The sequence below is a fragment of the Ascaphus truei genome, chromosome 3 (genome assembly GCF_040206685.1).
Source record: "Ascaphus truei isolate aAscTru1 chromosome 3, aAscTru1.hap1, whole genome shotgun sequence".
Classification (NCBI taxonomy): domain Eukaryota; kingdom Metazoa; phylum Chordata; class Amphibia; order Anura; family Ascaphidae; genus Ascaphus; species Ascaphus truei.
In genome coordinates this window covers 389,066,653-389,091,369 of record NC_134485.1, presented here as the reverse complement: position 1 = coordinate 389,091,369, position 24,717 = coordinate 389,066,653, and the positions used below count along the sequence as shown (strand labels likewise).

Below are 24,717 nucleotides of genomic sequence, written 5' to 3'. Positions count from 1 at the left end.
ATATACATTTTCACGTGATACGAAGTACACACTTTTCCTCTGAGGGTGAGTGAATCTTTCTAAGAAAATAAATGTGGTTTTTTTTTGTTACACAGACTAATTTACCTTTGTGAGGTAACATCAGGATGTTACTTTTGGTAACATAAATGGGGTAGCCACTGTCAGACAGATCAGCCAATGTTTATTCTGGATAAACTCCATTTTTATATTTCTTAATTAAATTGCTCACTGTCAAGTACCTCAACATTCTTTAGAACCAGAGAACTATTAAACATATCCAGAGCAATGACTAGTATTATCTTGTATGGCAGGGGTGCTGAACTTGAGTCCTCATGATCCCCCAACAGGTCAGGTTTTCGGGATATTCCTGCTTCAGGGCAGGTGGCTCAATGAGCCATCTTTATTTATTTATTTATTTATAAAATATTTTACCAGGAAGTAATACATTGAGAGTTACCTCTCATTTTCAAGTATGTCCTGGGCACAGAGTAAAACAAATAGTACATGGTTACAAGTATCTGTGTTGAAGCTGGGATTTCATGAAAACCTGACCTGTTTTGTGGGTCACGAGGACTGGAGTTGAGTACCACAGTTGTATGGCACCAACATATTCTGCAGCAGAGGACAATAACATTGTATGACAAATTGATACACTAGTAAGGAGGTCCCCGCCCCCAGGAGCTGAGTCTAGAAGGGGGAGTGGAGACGTGTTTGTGTGTGTGTGTGTGTGTGTGTGTGTGTGTGTGTGTGTCCTGTATGGAAGGGGAACGTCTTATTGTTATAAATATGTATGTTTTGTGATAGCAACATCTACAAGTATATAAAAGCACTAAGTGGTACTGGGACATTAAATACACAGTATCTTTAACATTTTATATTTGTGGACATAGATTGAGAAAAGTGCTTCCTGGATTCTCTACACTAGTTACCATTACACCTGCTAAAATCAGCATTTATTTTCACAGGCCCCATTCAGATTTCTAAAAAAACAAACAAAAAAAAAAACTACATTTATATGGTCAAAGGAAACTCGTTGTACTCTGCCTCTGTTTGCTGCATTAACACGGAAAAAAATAATTTTAATGGGCATTGCATCTTTATAATTGGATATGGTGGGCTTGAGCAAACGCCAGGTGTTTATTGTGAGAGCAGGAATGGTAGTTAAAATAAAACACTTAAATGAACACTCAGATGCAAGGGCGTCAAAAACGCAGAAGCCTGTGACAGATCATTTGACTTGATGGCCTAGAAGGAAGTTGTAGAGGAAGAATCTGTGGAGGATAGAGGTGTAGATAACACAGGATAATAGGGCTGTTGTGGTGAGATGCTGAGAGCATTGTTCTGACACAGCAGCAATACAGAGAGGTCTTGAAGAGGTGGCGGGAAATGGCTTAAACAAGAGGCTGTCATTAGTAGTTAAAGGTGCAATCACACGTGGTAGACCAGTTGAATTTCTTAGGGGCATGGTAATGGGAAAGTTTGTCAATCAAGTGTTCTCTTTACCCTTATCCCCCACAAAATGGAGCAGCTGTCGGAAATCTGATCCCTTCTAAGTCTAACTTTAAATATTTTTTTTTTTTAAATACTTACAGGGATTTGGGTGACACATTTAGCAATTACCCAGATGAGACAGACCACTGTAAACAGGCCACAGGTTTTATTATGGTCCCAGGAGGGCGTGCTCAATTAAATGGTGGTGTGGTGGGGGACACCCTTTCTCTTGTTTAGAGAATGTTCTAAAATAGATCAAATCATCCCATTTTTCTTCCAGCGTAAAGGATTCAAAACGGTGTATCTCTTCCCAAGTAATACTCACGCATTGGAGTTGTAGTCTCATGAACGGTATCACTTCTGACAGATTCACCTCCAATGTGGATTGTAGAGAAGTATTAGTGTATAATTGGACCTCGGTGCCCTTGCTTTCTCGGCCATGACATGCTGCTAAGAGGACTACATGACTAGTAATGCAGCTTTCTTTTGCAAAAGCAGCTACAGTGACACAGACATTTGGTAGAGCTCCTAACCAAACGATGGAAAACCTCATGTTACAGACTGCACAAATAAGTCTCTTCCAGCCTGGTGTGCACAAAAGGTCCCTGTTGCTGACCTTTCACCCCTAATCATTATCTGACACTGGTGAATATATAAAACATAATCACTACCTGGAAAAAGGGGGCACAAAATGTAATTGAGTTCCTATGTGCTTTGCTTCTTGTGTTAACAGCTTCTACTCTATGGGGGTCTTGCTGCACCCCATTTTTACCTCCCAGTGGTACTGAAGGCCCCTTATTGTAGTCATACAGAAGTAGCAGGATGGCAGCTGATTGGAAGGGGTTTTAAAATATGCAGGCCAACCAATTTAGTTGTCATTTTTTCGGTCTCTGCTTCTAATACGGTTAATTCCAAAATAATCTGTTCCTATTGCAGTCTCATATAATTTACCATTGCACAGTATTCTCAGTGGATGAAGAGGCTTAAAAAGTCTGTCTAGGACATTTGTGGCCGCGGCCGAATCGCCACTGGTGCTCTGCCACCATGACTACTCCCCGCAGGTCGTCCTGCTGCTGGTCACCTAGCCGCTATCTTTAAATGTCCTCCCTTCCGTCATCTTTAAATCACCTCCCCAGCCACAGGGCGCCTTGTGCGGCCGACTCTCCGACTGCATTTGTGAGCGCGCCTGTGCATGCACCAAGCAGGGTACTCACGGCGACCACAAGCAGCCAGGAGACATTTTTCCTGCTGGAAATGTAAAAGTGTCCTGGTTGCTGGCGGCCACGCTAGGTGCCCTGCGGCTGGTAAGGACATGTAAAGATGGCCAAGTGATTGGCGGCAAGATGACCTGCGGTGAGTCGTCCTAACGGCTGAGCACCAGTGGCGATTTGACTAAACGTCCGATTCCGTTAAGTTGTTTTTTTTTGCCTCATTGCAAGGCACGAAGTTAGTTAAGCAGTGGGAAAATGCATCTAATTTTACAAATGTTTATACATAATTCCCCTTATAATAACAGGGCGACTTTCTCTGCTGTAAATCCTGTGGAACCTTAAGTGAGGAAATAAACCCAAAATGCTACTATTTTTCATCAGTTATAAAGTATTGGTATTGCATGTCCCGTTGTGCATTTGGTGATCACTGTATTAGTATGTATTGTATGGAGCTGCATATGCAGTGCTTTGCATGATATAAGCATAGAGACAATTACAAACACTAAAGTGAACTGAAAAAGAAATAAGACTTCTTCTGCACTGAAAAGCTTGTCATCCAAGTGATATGGTGGAGTAGCATTAGATATAGATATCGATTTTATATATGTTTTTTTGTTCAAAAATACCAAGTGAATTATTTGTTTCCCGTTCTTTTTTTTTTTTTTTTTTAAATCCTTTCACATGTAAAGTTAAGTTTGTCAGAGAAGTCGTTCATTTGGGGAAAGAGAAAGGGGCAATCCCTGATGAGAAGTGTGATTGAGGTAGCTATTGAATGAAGTTTCAGACCTTGGCGTTGTACTGGGAGACAGAAAGGGGTCAATGAGAACGAAAGAAGGCCAGGAATGTTGTGAAGATTGGGGTTTGAAAAAAAATAGTTGTTGAATATACATCCTTAAGGAGAACAGAAGGATCATGACCTAATTGCAGTGTTTTTAATAGAAATTTAGAAGTGTATAATAAGCAACAGCAGCTGATGTAATTCTAACAGCATTTTGGTTGGACAAGCGAATACTGGTGTAAGAATAGGTTCAAATACTAGAAACCAGAGACCCAAGGTCTCTTATTATAGCTTTAGCTGTACAGAGACAAATATAATGGCGTATTTAGAGATGTCACTTGGCGATCTTTATCTAGATACGTATTTCACAGCGTGACGTGTGTTCATACATATGAATGTTAGGGACATTTCGTGTTTATGTATAACCTGCTATTTACGTATACATGCAAGAAATGCAGTAAACTTAAATCCACATTTGTAGCTCCCTGTTCTAATGAGTTGTCTTAGAAATGCCACTTCTAACACAAAGTATATGTGCCAGTGGTGTGTCTTCACTTATACCACATTTGACTCCTCCTCACAGGCCAGCACAGACGGGGGATCCGCAGGAGCGCTAACTCCACAGCATGTCCGAGCTCATTCCTCCCCTGCATCCCTGCAGCTGGGAGCGGTGTCTCCGGGAGCTCTCTCCCCGCAAGGGGTGATTTCTGGTCCTGCGACGTCAGGTCCGCATCTCCGGCAGTCATCTTTTGAGATCCCGGATGAAGTTCCTCTGCCTCCAGGTTGGGAGATGGCAAAAACACCGTCAGGACAGAGATATTTTCTGAAGTAAGTCAATGTTTAATACAGTTTAGGCACATCTCGTAATGCAAGCCATTAACCTTATTATTGACAATGGGAAGTCCACCTACAAATGTAATGACCGTTATGGATTGTATTAGGGGTTTTTTTTGTTTTTTTTCATCCCAGTTAAAAAAATAATCATTATTAGTATCATGGTGACCCTTTTATGGATTGTGAAGGCTGGGGTGGCAGTCGTTAACTTTCTGGAACATTTGGGGAAAAAGCTATGTAAAACACTGATTACAAAATAGCACTACAAGAAAATGCCATCTTCTATTTTATTTGCCAAAATATTCTCTAGTTAGTGAGCTACAGTGTTCATCTGATAAAGTACGTATATATAATCTAAAGGGGAGACTGGAAATACACATTTATAGAGGGTGCGAGAGACTGCTGTGGTTCCTTGGCGGCTCACTTTGGGGTAGATTCACTAAACTCTGGTACCCTAATCCCGCATGAACTCCCATACTGCGATTCCCAGTATCAACTTGGTGAATCCCAGCCTTTGAGTCCAGATGGTAAGATGTGCTTCTTTTCTTTTGGCTTCAGGTAACTGTTAACATTGAAGAAGTAGGATGAAGTTTAAGGTGTCAGGACATTGTTTCACAGGACTCTTTAACTGCTTCAGTCCCCTATGAACTTACATTGTATGTCAGGGGACTAGTGCTCTAGAAGCTCTTCTGATGTTCAACATGCATCCACCAAATGTTTTGTGGAAGGCTTCTTTTCAACTTCTGCGGCATTTGCAGTCGTAAGAACACCGAAGGGGACAACGTCCTTTTCCCTTTCAGCAGGAAGAGGAAGGATTCAGTCTTGTGTTCAAGGTGGAACTGTACCCTTCAACTACACTTTTATATCCATGTATTTTATAGAGAGAGAGAGTAAGTGGTGCTTTCGATACACTTGGTGGAAGGGGTTTCAACTTCAGTATTCAGAATGATCATGGATGCAGCTAGAGTACAACTTGAAAGCACAACTGTCGGTTTAAAAAGAGCACAATCCACAATGATGTGGATAGTATGGCGTTCTGATTTTTCTTTCCGTTGTCTTTAGTATTCAACATTGAAGTTTCTCCTTATGTTAATTAGCAAAGCTATATAGTAGTCAGTAGTTGCTGGAGGATAAGAAAACCTTTTGATGGATGGCTCTCTTGTGTGACCTACAGTGATTGTTTTCATATTTATACTTATAGTTTTTGTGTTTTTCCATTATAGCTCCGTCTTTTGGGAATAACGGAGCATGTGTAAAATGAGGCTTAAATTATACTATTATACGTTAAGGCACTTTTCAAGAACAAGGGTTTACTGTGGGTCTCGCGTGGGTGTATAGTATACATCTTCTATGTATGTAGTATATCTCTGTATTTTTATTTTGAAGAGGCAGTTCTTTCAAAGGACAGTGACATGCGTCATAGACTAAATTTAGCTAATTTAAAAAGAAAAAGGAATTGAAGTATTAGTGTAATTTTTAAAACTTTACATTTATACACCTTTAGCCGTTGTCAATCCACTACTATTTGAAGACCTCCCCCAAGGATGTAAGCCTCTCTTCTCCACGTTACACCAACACATTTTGCTCACATCTTCTGATTGTCACCTTGGTCTTTTTATTTCCTTTGGAATCCAGTCGAGTATTATCATTGGACTAAGATAGTACTCAACTGGATTCTAAGGGGAATTAAAATGTATGTGTACAGTATAGGGCCATCCACTACTTGTAAGGTACACAATTGAGTTACTGTTGTAATTTTATTATGATGCGTTTATACATCGCCTGCATATTCCAGTGTGGAAGGAAAACGGCACATCCACAAATATTTCACTATCATTTGCTGTTACGGTAGGCAGATAATCTGTTCTATTTGGTTGTTTTGATTTATAGAATATTATAAGTGTATACATTATGTGTATAATATAAATCAAGTCATATATCAGTGGAAAGTTATTTGGAAATACTTTCCAGTAAGAATTTCATTTTTTTTTTTAAAATTACCCACATCTTGACCCAGGGATTTCAGTCTGTTTTAGTCGCACTCTCCCATCACCACACTTTTTTTTTACGCCATTGCCCCTCTCTCGAAGTCTTATACATGATTTTAATATAAAACAAGTACTTCTACACTATTGCACTAAAAACCACAGGCAACAGCTGTATGACTTGCGTTACATCCTGTGCAGGGTCACTGCTAGCTAGTCTGCCATATCTGACTTAGTGTATATCTAAAAAATCCAGACACATGTTTCATAAGCTAAAGGTAACTCATTTAAAAAAAAAGAAAAAAGTAATTGAAGTAGAAGTTTAAGTTCATTTGTAAAACATTTTCCCGTGGTAGCACATGCGTTCGAAGTGTTTACAAATATGTTTGCAACATCTTTGAGAAGACTGCCTAGTCCTCAAAGCCACGGGTAAATTGTTCTTTTTGCTCTGTTTGTTTGCAAAGTAATAAGGCCATAATTGATCAAATGTAAGTATAGGTAGATAATGTGCTTGAACTTGGGGTTACCGGAGAAATTTAAAGAATCATTAATTTTTCAGTAGATACACATAATTGAAATCGCCTTGGAAGAAACTGCTTTACAGTATTTATTTTCTAAGAAAGCCAATTACACAGATACGCTGCAGCCAATTTTTTTTTGCTGTTTGACTGCCCTTTTTAACAGGTTAAATCTTGGCGACTGCTTCGGACATAACCATTGTTTCTATTGTTTTTGAACAATAAGCTGATACTTGAGAGTATTGCTCTCGTTAACCTCTCCCTTTTTTGGGATGCTACAGTTTTGTAAGAGGACTTTCCCCACCTTATACAAAGTCTTCATGTCCCAATTGGCATGCAAGGGGCATAGGAAAATCAAAATAAGAAACCTAAAAGGGATTTTAATTACTAATGAATCATATTTAATAGTGAACATTTGCCTAATATTGAGTGAAAAGTGTTATATGGATGGTGCTTTTAACATTTGCAGGGGAAAATAAGTGAGAACCTGCATACGTTTCGAAGTTGGCATACATGCAGGACAGGCACTCCAAAATACACAAAGGTTTGTCAACACCTTTTAATATTTAGGCGTACCTGTCCTGTTTTCTACTATTGATTTTGTTGCAGCTGACATTTTGGACAGCATGCATCCTGCATTAGGCTGCGTCCAGGGTCAGCGCTTAGGCACTGACCCGTGCTGGAGCGCGCTGCCGCTTCTCAGTGAGCCCCTGCAGCCGCAATGAGCGGCTTTAGCAGGGACTCACGCACGCTTTCGCAAGCCTGCGGAAGCGTAGGTCTTTTTCAAAAGATAGATTTTCGCTCTCACGGGAGCGCAGGGCCGGTCACGTGAGCGGTTCGCCCAATGAGGGTGAACCAGCTCCGTGATGTCACAGGCACCCCTCTCCCCCCCGCCCCCCACACGCCCCCGGACGGCGCTCGACCAAGGCCAGGGAAAGCACCCGCTTTCCCTCAGCCTCCGCGCGCCTCCGCACGGCTGCAGTCCTATGGACGCAGCCTTAATCTACCTACAACGGTGTCTGTCTGTGTCTGTCTCTGTGTGTCTGTCTCTGTGTCTCTGTGTGTCTGTCTGTCTCTGTGTGTCTGTCTGTCTCTGTGTGTTAGGTATAATAACCCAAGTGGAGGACATTTGAACTATTTAAAGATTGACATTCACGAACACGTTATATACTTCATCAACGAGGATAAGAATCAGATTTTCCAAACTGGAAAGTACTTGGTGATTTTACATGCAGCTGTGGTAGTTAGTAGGCGAGACACAAAGTAAAGGTAGTTTGAAGATGAAAATAAACTTGGCTTTATCATTTGCACAGAAAGCAGAGCACACTAACATGGCTTAATTCCCTGGTTGTTCATTTATTCCAGGTGTGAAGTTTAAATTACAGGCCCCTGCAACGTATATTTAACAAGTCGCTCATGCTGATCACAGATTTAATTGTGATGATACAGTATTTTAGACTAAAATTGCTTTAAAATAGTATTTTCTAGGAACATTAAAGATGACTTCCAATATACAGGCATACCCCGGTTTAAGGACACTCACTTTAAGTACACTCGCGAGTAAGTACATATCGCTCAATAGGCAAACGGCAGCTCACGCATGCGCCTGTCAGCACGTCCTGAACAGCAATACCGGCTCCCTACCTGTACCGAAGCAGTGCGCAAGCGGGGAGATTATAGAGCCTGTTACACATGTGTTATTTACATCAGTTATGCACGTATATGACGATTGCAGTACAGTACATGCATCGATAAGTGGAAAAAGGTAGTGCTTCACTTTAAGTACATTTTCACTTTACATACATGCTCTGGTCCCATTGCGTATGTTAATGCGGGGTATGCCTGTACATTTTTTATTTAATTTTTTTTTTTTTTTTTAAGCAACCTGTTTTGTCTGAAGTAGTTTGGGTAATAATATTTATCAATGTCCAAGCGTCAGAGGGAAGCTTACAAAAGTTTCATATGCTTTTGACAAATGTTCAAGGCTGTAAGTTGTTTCTGTGGGAAAGTACATTTTGCTGGCCAGACAGGACACAGCAAAGATTGCGTATATGCAGCACACAAACATTCCCAGTACATTGCTAAACTTATCTGTATGATGAAGCCTGAAACTTTGGCTTTTCCTGACTGCTAATACACTCTCTACAAGCCATGTATATTTCATCTAATTACCTATGATACGTGTGGAGACTAGTATAATATTAATATGTACTATCTATCCCTCTATCCCTCTATCTCTCTATCTCGTACAGAAAGTGACAAAACCCTCCACAGCAAAGCATATAGCAAATGGAAATATTACTGTATGCTCATTTGCATGTCTTAGACAGGTCTGCAAAACCGCCTTTCCCCATTATCACATAGCACTTCCACTGCAGCAAGGGATTCTGGGAAAATACATGCAAATGAGCACACAGTGCCACCTTTTGCTTCAAAACCATTCAACATGGTTCCCCGGCCTATACTGTGTGCTCATTTGCATGTAATTTCCCAGAATTCCTTGCTGCAGTGGAAGTGCTCTGTGCTGGGTGATAATGGTGAAAGGCGGGGTTGCAGACCTGTCTAAGACATGCAAATGAGCATACAATAATATTTCCATTTGCTATATATATGTATATGCGTGTGTGTATATATCTATCAATCTCACCACACACACAATCTGTGTTGGCACGTAGACTAGAGATGAGCGAGCGTCTTTTGTAATAAGAAAGATATGTTACCGTGTGTGTGTTTATTTTTTTATAGAATTGCTTTCCCATTATTTGCTCACTCCTTTTCGTGTTGAAAGGGTTTAAGGGATTCTTAGTTTTTTTTAACCAAAAACGAATAAAGTGCATACAGTATATTGATCTTTTCCTCTTTTCACGGTGCCCTGGATTCCATATTAAGGGCTCAAGTTTCAGTGAGAACAATAAGAGCCTGAGACTGTAAAGTACACACAAGTCTGGCAAACTCATCTGCATGAGCAAGACCGTTTGTTCTCAAGCAGACATCCAAAGTAAATGATTGAAAGAGCTGCTAGCTGTGAAGGATCAGGCATGATGGAGGAAAGGCGTGGAAATAAACTAGGTTGTAAGGAAGCAAAATAAAGACTGCTTTTTGAACCTCCCCCCGCTGGGTCACATGCTGACCTGGGAAGCTGGTTAACCCGAGTACTTCTGGTGAGACGTGCTCTTGCTGCAATTAAAGATGCAATCCAATGTAACCGCCCAGAAACCTTTTGTGTAATTAATTCATTTAAGTCTAATTGAGTTCTGTAAACAAATGTAACCAAGGTAATAACGAATCCTTGCCTGCTTTCATTTTTGGCAGCTTACCTGATTATTATTGTTTCTTTATGTAAGTGCAGCAGTTCTATACATTTACGACAATGCAATTATCTAAGCCGCTGATTGATCTGTTCTTCGGTGATGGGTCGGGGAAGATGCTGCTTCTCAAACACGCAATATGAATAGGGCTGGGTTGGCCAACTCCAGTCCTCAAGGGTCATCAACAGGTCAGGTTTTCAGGATATACCTGCTTCAGCACAGGTGGCTGTCGAAGACTGTACCACCTTTTCTGAAGCAGTGATATCCTGAAAATCTGACCTGTTAATGGCTCTTGAGGACTGGGGTTGGCTACCCCATGATTGTAGGTTCCCCCCCGGGGCATCATTTCTGTGAAAAATACAAAGATTGTAGCTTGAAGAGATTAGGTTCAATAAATAGTGGCTTTATTCCAATAACACGTCTAACATAGACCTCCTACGCGTTTCTCACCCGTTGGGGCTTTGTCTTGACAATATGCCTAGTTTAAGAGGAAGTGGTGTAGCTGCCTAAATAGTTGCTATAGCAGCCCAAGAAAGCTTAATGCATTAACCATCATTAAAAAGGGCAGACAGAGTTGGGGCAAAATGTATTAAGTATTATCTAATACCACACAACTGACTGATTAAAAAACAAAAAACAAAAAAAACATGATTTTAAATGAAATTTAATTATTTAAGAATTTAGTTTCTTAGAGCCTCTGGGGAAGTGTTTGTCAATCGATTGTTTTTATTACAGAGCCAATCCTGGCCAGTGAAGGGTCAGATTCACTAAACAGTGTTAAAGTTTAGCACACATTATCCCCCATTCATATCAGTGGGAATTAAGTGGTGCTAAAGCTCACATGGGGGAACAAAATATTTTTTGCAAATATTCACCGTAAAATAAAGTTGAAATGTAAGTTTTCTGTTGAATGCTTATTTAAAATAGTATTAGTTGGGGCTGTAATTGTCAACGATCCATGGTGGGCTAAAGGAACAGAAAACACTTGCCAAAGTCTCCCCCATTCACGTGAGCTTCATGTGCAATACAGTTTTTTGCATTTCTGTTTTATTAGATGCAGCAGTTGCTTACCTTTAAGGAAATGTATTTGCCTAAGCTCCTGTGTTCAATCCGTTCTCCCATGATCGATGGGCTTTAGAAACCCACGGAAGCTTAATGCATTAAAACTCATTACAAAGGGCGTAAAGCGTGGGGAATGGTGGGGTATAATGAAGTTATCTAATACTACACAACTGATGTATTAAAAAAACTCGGACGTTTTGATTAGAATGCAATTTATCATTATTTTTCAAAGAAGCAAAAGCAGCCACTTTACCTTTGCAATTAGAATGTTACATTCTTTAGATTTTGTATTTTTGTTGGTTGGCTATGGATTGCACCTCACAGACCAAATGTATAACATTCTCTTTTCAAGACTGCCATGCTCCGGGCGCTGTGTCCCTGCAGCTCTGCCGGAAGGATGAGAGCTGGGGGCTGCTCTGGGCCAGGGGGCTCGAAAAGCTTGTGTCTGGTAAGGCTTTGGTCCGGCGGCTTTGGTTCCTCACCAGCAGGGGTATCCTTTCCTAGCCGGTCCCAGTCCCCCCTCGCTGCACGGCTCACAACGTGCTGTGACGCGTCAGCCGCCAGGGGATGCAAGAAAATTGTGATCCCGAGCGGTGACGCGTCACGTGGTGCGCTGATGAGCCTATCGGGAGCGGGAGCTGTCAGACAGCTTCCTCCACAAGGTAGGGGATGGGGTGTGTGTATCAGCGTGTGTGTGTATCAGCGTGTGTGTGTATCAGCGTGTGTGTGTATCAGCGTGTGTGTGTATCAGCGTATGTGTGTGTGTATCAGCGTGTGTGTGTGTGGATCAGCGTGTGTGTGTGTGTGTGGATCAGCGTGTATCAGCGTGTGTGTATCAGCGTGTGTGTGTATCAGCGTGTGTGTGTATCAGCGTGTGTGTGTATCAGCGTGTGTGTGTATAAGCGTGTGTGTGTATCAGCGTGTGTGTGTATCAGCGTGTGTGTGTATCAGCGTGTGTGTGTATCAGCGTGTGTGTGTATCAGCGTGTGTGTGTATCAGCGTGTGTGTGTATCAGCGTGTGTGTGTATCAGCGTGTGTATCTGTGTGTGTGTGTGTATCTGTGTGTGTGTGTATCTGCGTGTGTGTGTGTATCTGCGTGTGTGTGTGTATCTGCGTGTGTGTGTGTATCTGCGTGTGTGTGTATATCTGCGTGTGTGTATATCAGCGTGTGTGTGTGTGTATCAGCGTGTGTGTGTGTGTGTGTGTGGATCAGCGTGTATCAGCGTGTGTGTGTATCAGTGTGTGTGTGTGTGGATCAGCGTGTGTGTGTGTGTGTGTGTATCAGCGTGTGTGTGTATCAGCGTGTGTGTGTGTATCAGTATGTGTGTGTATCAGCGCGTGTGTGTGTGTGTGTGTGTATCAGCGTGTGTATCAGCGTGTGTGAGGAGGGCATTTGTGGGGGAAGGGGGAGGGAGCGGGAGCTGCTTACCTTCCAGCAGCTCCCTCCTGGAGACCGAGAGGAGCCCGGTCTGTGCCTGTCAGCGCGCCGCCTGTCTGCAGTGCGGGCGCGCTGACTGAGGGGGGGAAGAGAGAGCGTTCTGAGCGTGCCGTGTCCCTAAAGCTCGGAGTGAAGGGGGAGAAGAGCGCTCAGCATGCCAGGTCCCTGTAGCTCGGGGGGAGAACGCTGAGCGTGCTGTGTCCCCATAGCTCGGAGGGGGAGGGGAGAGCAATGAGGTGGTGTCCTTGGATGTAGTGGGGGGAAAGGGGGAGAGAGAAGAGCGCTGGGAGAGCCTGCAGGACATGCTGGGCGCACCCTCCACCTCAGGGACACACACACACACTGTGATATACACACACACACACACCGTGATACACACACACTGTGATATACACACACACACACACTGTGATACACACACACACTCTGATACACACACACACACTGTGATACACACACACACTGTGATACACACACACACACTGTGATACACACACACACACACACACACACACACACTGTGATACACACACACACACACTGTGATACACACACACACACTGTGATACACACACACACACTGTGATACACACACACACACTGTGATACACACACACACACTGTGATACACACACACACTGTGATACACACACACACTGTGATACACACACACACACACACACACTGTGATACACACACACACTGTGATACACACACACACACACACACTGTGATACACACACACACACTGTGATACACACACACACACTGTGATACACACACACACACACACACTGTGATACACACACACTGTGATACACACACACACACACTGTGATACACACACACTGTGACACACACACACACACACTGTGATACACACACACTGTGATACACACACACACACACACTGTGATACACACACACAATGTGATACACACACACACAATGTGATACACACACACACACAATGTGACACACACACACACACAATGTGATACACACACACACACACAATGTGATTCACACACACACACACACACAATGTGATTCACACACACACACACAATGTGATTCACACACACACACACAATGTGATACACACACACACAATGTGATACACACACACACAATGTGATACACACACACACACAATGTGATACACACACACACAATGTGATACACACACACACAATGTGATATACACACACACACACACAATGTGATATACACACACACACAATGTCATACACACACACACACACACACACACACACACACACAATGTGATACACACACACACACACACACACAATGTGATACACACACACACAATGTGATACACACACACACACACACAATGTGATACACACACACACACACACAATGTGATACACACACACACACAATGTGATACACACACACAATGTGATACACAAACACACAATGTGATACACACACACAGTGATACACACACACACACACAATGTGATACACACACACACACACACACACACACACACACACACACACAGTGATACACACACACTGTGATACACACACACACACACACACACACACACACACACACTGTGATACACACACTGTGATACACACACACACTGTGATACACACACACACACACACACACTGTGATACACACACACACACACACTGTGATACACACACACACACACACACACACTGTGACACACACACACACACACACTGATACACACACACACTGATACACACACACACAGTGTGACACACACACACACACAATGTGATACACACACACACACAATGTGATACACACACACAATGTGATACACACACACACACACACAATGTGATACACACACACAATGTGATACACACACATACACACAATGTGATACACACACACACACAATGTGATACACACACACACACACACTGTGATACACACACACACACACACACACACACGCTGTGATACACACACACACACACACACACACACTGGGATACACACACACACACTGGGATACACACACACACTGGGATACACACACAAACTGGGATACACACACACACTGTGATACACACACTGTGATACACGCTGGCTGGCACACAGTGACGCGCACACAAGGAATTCACGGTTACTATAAATAAAAATGTGCAGATAGTGATGTTTTTAATTAAAAACATCACTAGCACAAATACAATTTCTGTGAGATAAGTGACAAGACAAAAGTTTCATTTAATGTGATCAGCGCGCGCACACTTTTTTTTACGTTACTTCTACGTTGCCAAGTGTTACTGTGAGCTCGGTTCAAAATGGTCTGCGAATCATCTGAAAAGTGAAGCTTCTTGCACAGATATAATAATTTCTATTCTATAGATAATGATGTAGCCCGGCTTTCACACAGCTCTGTAAAGGTTTCATTAAGAATGGGTGACCATAAAATAAGCAAGCTCCTGCCAGACCGGTCCAGAAACCTTCCGCAATGAGTTTAAAAACATGTTTTGATTTACGTTCTATTTTAAGCTCTGCTAGCTTTCAAGGGAAAAACTCTCTGGTTTCCCAAAATAAATGTAGATTGCATGAGTTCATGTAACTTCTTCTCTCCCGCTCTGCAAAATCCGGAGCTTAACAACACTATTTTAGGAAAAAAACTAATTACCGTTAACTAATAAACATGGAAGTTTTCTGCTCCTGGTATATTCACTCTAATGATGTGAAACGCGTTGGACACCGCTTGTGAAGACCACTTGACCTAGTAAATGAATTGCTGTAGTCCATTAGTAGAGACCACTCTGTTGACAAATGCACTTTTATTTTGGTAAATTGAAGACCTAATTTATTTCAATGCGCCAAGCGATTCTGTAGTGGAGGACAGTAGGTAGAGTTGGAGGACGAAACAATAACATATTAAACATTAACATTGTTACAGTAGGTAAGGAATACCCTACCCCAAGGAGCTTACAATCTATAAGTAAGGGTAAGTGGAAACATACAGGGGCATAAAAAGGTTGGTGTTTCAGATGGCTGCTTGTTATTTGAAGGAGAGGGCGTTGAGTAAGAAGTGGGATTGTACAGAGGTAGAGCTGTGAGAGCAGGGTAATGTGTGAAGATCGAATGCAATATACCTGTACATCTGAAATATTTTACCCAAGACACATAACCGAGCAGCTGTGACATCCACAAACGATGGACACCCTTTGGCCTTTGGCTGCCTCCTTTGCTATAATGGACACCCACAGCCGAGATGCCTGGGGGAGGAGAATGTCATCTCCAGTTATCTGTCTTATGTGTTATCATGCTTGTTTAGTGGACAGGAGCAGTGAAACATATTGGGGGTTAAGGGGGGGGGGGGTTGCTTTTGCTGTCACTTTATTCAATACTGTTATTTTTTTATATGTATTAATATACACTGGCAAATTACTACGCTTAAATGAAAAAACATGATCTAACAAACATCTCTTAAATTATAATGTTCCGTTACAAAAGTTCAAGAGGTCTCTGCTTGAAGTAGCTTACAATGTGGAGTATTTTTATAGACTTTTTAACACTTGGTTATTGAATGTTAATATTTTTCTCACAAAAGAAATAATTTTGTGCCTGGCATCTCATAAAATAACATTTCACTTTCAAAATATTGGTTTGAAAAAGCATCCTTTTCCAGCATGGAAATCTAAGCCCTCTGTTGCGTCTGTTATTAATTTGTGTGTAGTTTTGCCAATCCTGAGAAGTTTGCAGTTCATCACCGCTAGTCTTCTAATTTCTCCTATCCATGACTTTGTGCATGGGGGCCAACTCCAGTCTTCAAGGGCCACCAACAGGCCAGGTTTTGGAGATATCCCTGCTTCAGCACAGGTGGCTCAATTGCCTGTGCTGAAGCAGTCATATCCTTGAAACCTGGATATGTTGGTGTCCCTTGAGGACTGGAGTTTGCCACCCCTGACCTGGTGCCATAAAATGGTCTACACATGCCAAGCACTGAAATGTGCATCTCTGGTTCTTGGTGACTGATCCATTATACGTGTTTAGAAGTCTTTCATCCTTACTGAATGTTACTGTAGTTTGTCCTGGCTTTATTACAGGATGTGCTTCAACTGATCACTCTCTCCTGCCGGACATACGTGTTATACCCAATCAAGTTGAATCTATTGTGCGTTTCCTGTAATGGATCCAAATTTTGTAAACCTTATAAAATGTTGGATTGGCCTTTTCCAGCTGCATGTGTTAACCATGTTTTGTGACAAAATAAGGGGGGGGGAGTTTTTATCTGGTTTTGGAATTTTGTTCCTAAAACAATTCTAGCACATTTACAGGCGGTTCCGACCTGAAATATTTGTTTTTATTGCAACTGCAGTTGTCGTGCTATTCTTTCAGTATTTCGTATTGAATGCATTCGTGATCTACGGTTATTTCTCTTGTGCGCATTGGGAAAAAGCTTGAACCTGGATTGAAGGTGGAAATAAATGTAGCTACATTCCAATTTTGGTGTTTTTAGAAAGTCTGGAAAAACATTAGGATATTTCAGGCTGTTCTCTGGCAGTCAAATGTTTTATTTTTTTGTGTGAGATTCTGCATAAATTTGTCATGAATCGCCCATTTATTCACAATGTGGATACATAGATTTTAAAATACATTTGCTACTTTTGATACATTGATTTTGTTGACTCAACCGCATTATTACACTAAACAGGTAATAGGTTTCAGTCACAGATAACATTCCAGGATACACTGTTTTTTAACTTAAACTTTTCTTGCTTTGTCCATTGTAACACCTCCGGAAGAAGAGATCAGTGTATCTCGAAAGCTCGCACAAATAAAAGCATTTCAGTAGCCACAGAACGGCATCGTCTCTTCGTTTTTTTATATATTCTCGTTACTTCAGAAAAATTATATTTTTCATGAATGACTTGTCTATTACTTTGCTCTCATTGATTAACTGAGTGCAGGGAACCCTTTTTATAGATAGCAATATTATGTATCTAGTTATTATCTACAAATCGATATATACAACTAAGTATTTAACTATATAATATGTCGGTTTAGATGGCCTTTTGTTCTTTTGTTTTATCTATAACACCAGCAAGTATTTAGGGGACATAAGCTCAAGAGTCCTTTGCTTTGCAGATGTACATTTTTTGTGGGCATTATATTAACCTCTTCATTGTCAGCAGTGCTCAACCCTTTTGCGCGCTGCGTGGGCAGTACTACGGCCCCTCCTGTGCTGCTCGATCACAAGTGGCTGCTTCTAGGGACCAGTCATATGATTTGTGGCCTCACTGACAGGAGTGGAGTCCTTCTGTTCCACAGAAGCAGAACGCCAGAAAACAAGCAAATAGAATGATGTTTAAACTTTACTTTGTGCCCTGGACATACTTGAAAATAAGAGGTAACTCTCAATGTATTTTTGCCCTGCTAAAATATTAAAAAAAATAAAACGTAGCTACGTCATGGCGCCCCTGGAGTGCCAGACCCCATTACTTTGTAGCTACGTCTCAGGGCACACAAAGGGGTAAATCCTATGCTGTGTTAGTCCTCCTTTAAACTTGAGTATTTCTAGTAATGGAATGTTCTGATAAGAGCAGTGTTACAAGCCCGATAACCCTTCAAAGAGAAGACCATCCTAAAGATAAACGGTTTCCATTTAAAGCTGCATTACAAACTTGTATCCTGTTGCTAATTAAGCAGCTCTGTGCAGTGAAGCAATTGTTTATCCTTTTGTTTGAGTTGCAGATTACTGTTGCTTCCATTGTGAGCAACAGAAGAAGATTAAACTATTTGGTTGTCCCCACATTTCTGTCCCATGGAAAAACTTTAGGCCAAAGACAGATAACAGTGATTTATACTGAACTTTTTGTTTGTTTTTAGAAGCAGTCATGCAGTTACTGTGTATGTCTACCTATGGTGTAGGAACTTCATGTGTACCAGAGTTCACCCTACACGCCCCCTAAGATGTCTAAATATGTGGAAGTTGGTGTGTTTATCTTCTCCCTGTTAGTACTTAAGCGTTAGGTGACGATCTAGGACATTTAGTCGTGGCTGTTTTTCCGCGATCAAATGGCTGTCACCACTTCACCAACTCACCCTGGCGCTGGAACCTGCTGCCGCCGGCTATTTCACCGCTAAGGGTAAGAGCCTAAAACCCCCAAGCCCCTTTAACCCCCTGCCCTAAACGCTAAAACCCTGGACGCTCTACCCTAAATAGTAATAAAACTTACCTTTCAAGCGGCCGGTGGCGGTGATTCCAGCGGCAGATTGTCTGCGGTGAAGTGTTGCAGCGGCCATTTAGTCGCGCTGAAACGGCTGCGGCCAAATATTCCGTTGGGTGATACCTATTTTGATGCCGAAGTGCTCCTTTACTCTGCACCATCGCATCTGGACTATGCCTTTTCTTCTTAATTCTTCGCCTTCTGTAAATTTAATTGAGCCACTTGGTACAGTACACCGATTACTGATTGTGGGTCTGGGTAGATTGGGAACCAGGAAAGCATGAAGATCCTGAAAACAAGAGTTTAACTGAGCGAGGCTAGTAGTTTGAAGCAATATGCTACCAGTATGGTGTTACTGGCCCCACAGTCAGAAAAGAGGACAAAGGTAAAGTCCCCCCTGGGATAATAGGACAGTGGCATGTTGAATCCATACGTATCTTTATATAGCATCCGTGTACCCAGGCACATTACAAGAGACTATACAGTACAGGGAATTATAATACAATACGGGCAACAAACAAATCTGACTATAGTAAAAGGAAAACCCTCACGGAGAACTTGCAATCTAAGTTTGATTTATTTATAAAATGTTTTACCCGGAAGTAATACATTGAGTTACCTCTCATTTTCAAGTATGTCCTGGGCATATAGTTATGATGACAAATACATGGTTACATTAAATGAACAGGCACAGTGAGTGGGATGTTGGGAGACTTCGAGACAGCAGGTGAGATAATTAGTGCAGTTGATGTCAGTGCTTAGACAAAATGGTTGGTATGAGTGACTATGGGGGTGGAACAGTAGCCTTGAATCTAGGCTATTTCAATGCTTCATTTAAGGCTTAAGAGGTTAGTTTTAAGGTTTTACTCAGGGTGGTGAGATAAGGTGCTTGGCATATATGGAGTGTGAGGGAGTTCCACAGGTAAGGTGCAGTGAGGGAAAAAGGCTTATGGTGGGAGAGTAGTAGGGGTGGAAAGGTGATCGTTATGAGTAGAGCGCTGGATACTAACTAGCAGGGGCATAACGCGAGATCATAGCTGATATATAGTGAGATGCAGATGAGTGAGGAGCATTGAATGTAAGTAGGAGAACTTTGTGAGGGATCTGAAATTTGATGGGACACCAAGAGAGGGATTTAAGGAGGAGATGAGCGGATACTGTTTTGGGAGAATTTGAAATGATTCTTCCAGCAGCATTTTTGATAGATTGCAAAGGAGATAGTGAGGCAGGGAGTCCTGTAAGCAGTATGTTACAGTAATCCATATGGTAGAGGATGAAGGCATGCATAGGAGTTTTAGCAGTAGATTGACACAGTAAATAAAGGGCGGATTTTGGCAATGCTACGGAGGAAGAAATGACAAATTGTAGCCTGCCGTGAATGTGAATTTTTAATGTAGAAGGAAAGGGAGAAGTCAAATATCACTCCAAGGCAACGTGCTTTGATGACCGGAATAGATGGTTGTGCTGTTTACTGTGATGGAAAAAGGGCATGCTAGGTCAGGTTTGGGGGAAATATGGGAAACTCTGTTTTAGACACTGTTTTTAGGTGGCGGAGCACGATCCATGAGGATATAGCCAGTAGGCAATCACACACTTGGGACTGGATTGCAGGAGTGAGGGTAGGGGTGGATATATAAATCTGCGTATCATCTGGATAGAGATATGAAAGGCCAAATGAGTTGATGAGGTCAGCAAGTGATAGTGTGTAGAGAGCGAAAAGGAGAAGTCCCAGAACAGCGTCCTGTGGTACAGCAACAGAAGATAGACATGTTGACAGAAAATAAGATGGGAGAGGTATGCAGAAACAGGATGACTAGTCGCTCTCCTAGTAGTAATGGGAGATAAAAGCCTCGGTGCTTAGGTGCTTAGGGAGTATGTATAGAACCTACTCGTATCTTAACTATATACCTGGGTCCCATACATTCCCGGTATACACACTACATCGTTGTTCTGGGTTTTACTGAGCAGTATACTTACCTTCCACTATATATGTGTATTAACACATCAGCCTGTCCCATTTACTAGCCCACCACCGTTCGGTCCGCGAGGATTTTAAATCCAGTGTGTGTTTATATGTTTCCCATAGTTGTTAAGTTGCGTCGGTCATTTATTTAATAAAACTTTATTATTTTTGGTTTTAATTGCTGTTTGTAGTCCGTTGGCTGGAGGTTAAATACCTATATTTTTGGTCCTAGTGATTACACTATTATCCATCCCCACCATGTATAGACTTATATATGGTGACTTTGAGTGCTGTTATTAGGGCTTTTAGTGACCTTTAGTCACTTGTCCAAGTGTTTATATGGGAGAGGTATGATCAGAACCAGGATAGAGCTTTCTTGTGGATAGCAAGAGTTTTTAGAATATGAAAATAGGTATATGTTGCAGATTTTGATTTATTTATTTATTATTATTCTAAAACAAAATCTGATCAGTCAGTATACGCATCTGTAATTGATTGTCCACTTCTACCATTTCTATGGTAAATATCTTTGGTGAGTATGTTTTTACAATTTTTTATTAGTCGGTTAGCCAGTCCTTAATGCCACAGGTAAATAGTTTTCTGGGCTGTACTTTATTTTTGTAAGTATGATGCCCCTGTGGAAGATAAGTAGCTGTTAGTTTAAGGGTGGTGGAAACCTTTCTAATGAAGCCAACAAGTTGTTTAAAGGGAAAACCTCTTCGAGAACCAAATGGAAGCAAGAACAGACAGCCAGCAAAATTGAGGGAGACTTGTGAAGCGTAAAGATGGCGGCTGCATTGCCTCATTGGAAGCAGAGCTGACAATCGCAGCTCTGCTTCCGGAAGTCGTTCCCCACAAGGCTTTGCATAGCACTTTGTACTTCAACATATTTAACCCAGGTCAATATTAGTAATTTTAAATCTCAGAAGCATTCTCTTCCTGATATGTAGGAGCCCCTTGCTAGCTTGGAAACGACACAAAGTGGACCCTCTATTCTTCACCAAAATGTATAAAGTGCGAGGGGTGGTTTGCAAGGTACAGCACACCAGACGTGTTGTGCGACGCGCCCAAACGCACTTTTTGGGTTATTGCATCATGGCACTTCCCGAGCGTTCGACAAAGCATGCTTCCCCATGAAGAAACAATGTAATGATGACTCTAGGAGCGAAAAACTGAGTCGTTTGTAATACTGTTGAGTTTGACATAGCAGTGGCAAAAAATAATAATTTTGGAGGTCTATTTTCCCTTATAACATTCAGTTTGATTTGCACCATTTCAATTTTCGTGAGATTTTCCAGGAACGCGACCCTCGCGCATATCGAGGGACGACTAGTTGCTTATTACCGGATAATTGTACAGGTGGTCCTCGGTTATCCATCGGAATTCGTCCGGGCGGACTGCCGGTAGATTGCAAAGCCAATGGGAATCCGTGGCACATATTAAGTTTCCGACGTCGGATAATGCGTTGTTTGGAATGCATTATGACGCTTCGGATAAGCTGATCGACGAACCGACGGATAGTGAGGATCACCTGTAGTTAGTTAGCATTTGGCTTGTAGGTATTTGTTGGAAATGCTTTGATACATAGATTATAGTATCATTATTATTTAGACTAGTGACTATAATACCTAAGTTCTAAACCCAACAGTGGGTTTAGTATTTGTGTAATGTGTGTATATGTGTTATATATAACGTGTAGAGATAATAAATTACAGACACATATACAGTCATACTTTGTCAAATTGTTTAATTGATTTATCCAACACTGCATTGAAAGTTGACACATTGTGTTTTATACACATGGGGGACTGCAAATAATTTTATTTGCATTGTCAACCAATACAATATGTGAAACACAGGCTCTGTACACCCTTATCTTTTATCTACACTCAGTACCCCTTGTATGTACTTAATCATAATTTTATCCATGCACATCTCTCTCCCCTGAGGAATCTTGTATTCCCATGTGCTAGCATCATGTTTGGGCAGTTTCTGACATAATTCTTAAGTCCCCGGGCATGCGCTATATAAATTACCAGGAATCGCGAAAAAATTTCTAAGTGCCCACGCATGCGCAATACACAAAGATCGTTGTAATAAATTCTAAGTTCTTACGCATGCGCAGTTCGCATTAGCGCTGTATGCAATCGTCCGGAATTATTTCTAAGTCCCAACACATGCGCACTATGACGGAGGGTAGACCGTCTATAACTCTAAGTTCTTGCGCATGCGCGGTGGCACGATATAATGCGCAATGTACTGGCACAAATATAGAAATGCGTTCTATGTCCTCGCGCATGCGCAATGGAGACGAAAAAGCATGGAAATACACCAAAGTCCCTGCGCATGCGCGACGCGCACGGACTAGAATGAAAATACTGTCTAAGTCCCTGCACATGCGCATTAGACACTGGATATGGCGATTACGGTTTATGGCTTTAAATACTCTACGAACAGCCGGTTTATGTTGGGAATATGCCTAAATAAAGGTACAAACAATGGAACTTTCTCTGATAATTCATTTATTGGTGTTTGAGTACTTTGCTGAGTCAGTCTGTGAGTGAGATCAGTGCGCATGTGCAACAGCTGACAGCAATTGATTTTGTAATTAGGGTATTGAAGGGATATAAAAGGGTTCAGACCTCTCTCCCCCAGTAAAATTTGTCCCTGAAGAAGCTCCTTTGCTGGAGGGAAACGCGCGTTGGACGCGCAATGTTGTCAGTCTCCTACTTAGAGCTGTTTTAATGTAGTGTCTGTAGTCTCCTGGTTCTAACTTTGTAGACCCTAGCAGTTAGTCGTTCATTCATTTATTTCCACAGTTTGTGTGCCTGCTTTCCTTGCACTCTATGTGAGGTGCTTTCACAGTTATCTCTGTGCTATTCACCCCAGCACTGCTGTGTCTGGTGGATGTATGTTGCAGTGTCTGTATCATCATTACACTGTATGTGCTAGCTTTACTACCCAGGCACCTGCACTTTAACACACCAAAGCCCTTATTGCAGTGCGCAGTGCTGGTCCATCTAGAAAGGAAGCTCTTCCTATGAACAACTATATATTCTCACTACTGGGTCTTATCGTTGCTCCAGAGGGGGTAACACCCTGACTCCTAGCATCCCCTGTCTTGTGTATCCCACTAATATTAAGTGGACATCTGGGACAGCACGACTCAATAATCAAAGACATGGATGCCAGATATTTCTGATTTAATATATATTTAATCCACATTACACATTACTTTGGTAATATATGTTTTAAGGTATTTATTAAAAGTTAATTTTTACATTAGTTTGGTGTGCATATAAGTGAATTCTTTTAGGGTGCACATCCATTTTGTGTTTCCCTTCCCCTTTTCTGGTCCTCGGTTATCCATCGGAATTCGTCCGGGCGGACTGCCGGTAGATTGCAAAGCCAATGGGAATCCGTGGCACATATTAAGTTTCCGACGTTGGATAATGCGTTGTTTGGAATGCATTATGACGCTTCGGATAAGCTGATCGACGAACCGACGGATAGTGAGGATCACCTGTAGTTAGTTAGCATTTGGCTTGTAGGTTTTTGTTGGAAATGTTTTGATACATAACTTAAATTGTGAAACAAATGTTGCTAACTTGTCAAGCATGAGTTATTTCATAGTGAAAGTGCATTTACACTGGGTAACGAAATACTAATAAAGAATCAGGAAGGTAGGAAGTAAAGTGCTTTTGTGTTCTTGCGGTTTGGATTTCAGATTAACTATTGTAATTTTTTACATTTTGTACTAGACATCTTTTCAGGCAAATAAAGAAAATTATTAGTTTCTCTTTGCATCCTAACAACCCTCAGACATGATATTGAGTTTTCGCCAACTATATATACTTGTCTGTTGCAGACACCATCTATTGATTTAGAGCAGAACTTAACTGTAGGAACTGATCAA

At 41.6% G+C, this 24,717-nt stretch overlaps 1 protein-coding gene across 5 annotated transcripts in view; it reads left to right on the top strand.

Moving 5' to 3' along the window:
* YAP1 (Yes1 associated transcriptional regulator) overlaps positions 1–24,717 on the top strand; it is a 96,713-nt gene that overhangs the window by 5,838 nt on the left and 66,158 nt on the right. For 4 of the 5 annotated variants that reach the window (XM_075592430.1, XM_075592429.1, XM_075592427.1 and 1 more), the window contains exon 2: positions 4,064–4,308. In XM_075592430.1, coding sequence (XP_075448545.1) covers positions 4,064–4,308 — 245 coding nt within the window. Of the gene's footprint in view, positions 1–4,063; positions 4,309–4,876; positions 5,205–24,717 lie in introns of those variants that run through there. The other variant, XM_075592431.1, reaches the window with a different exon arrangement.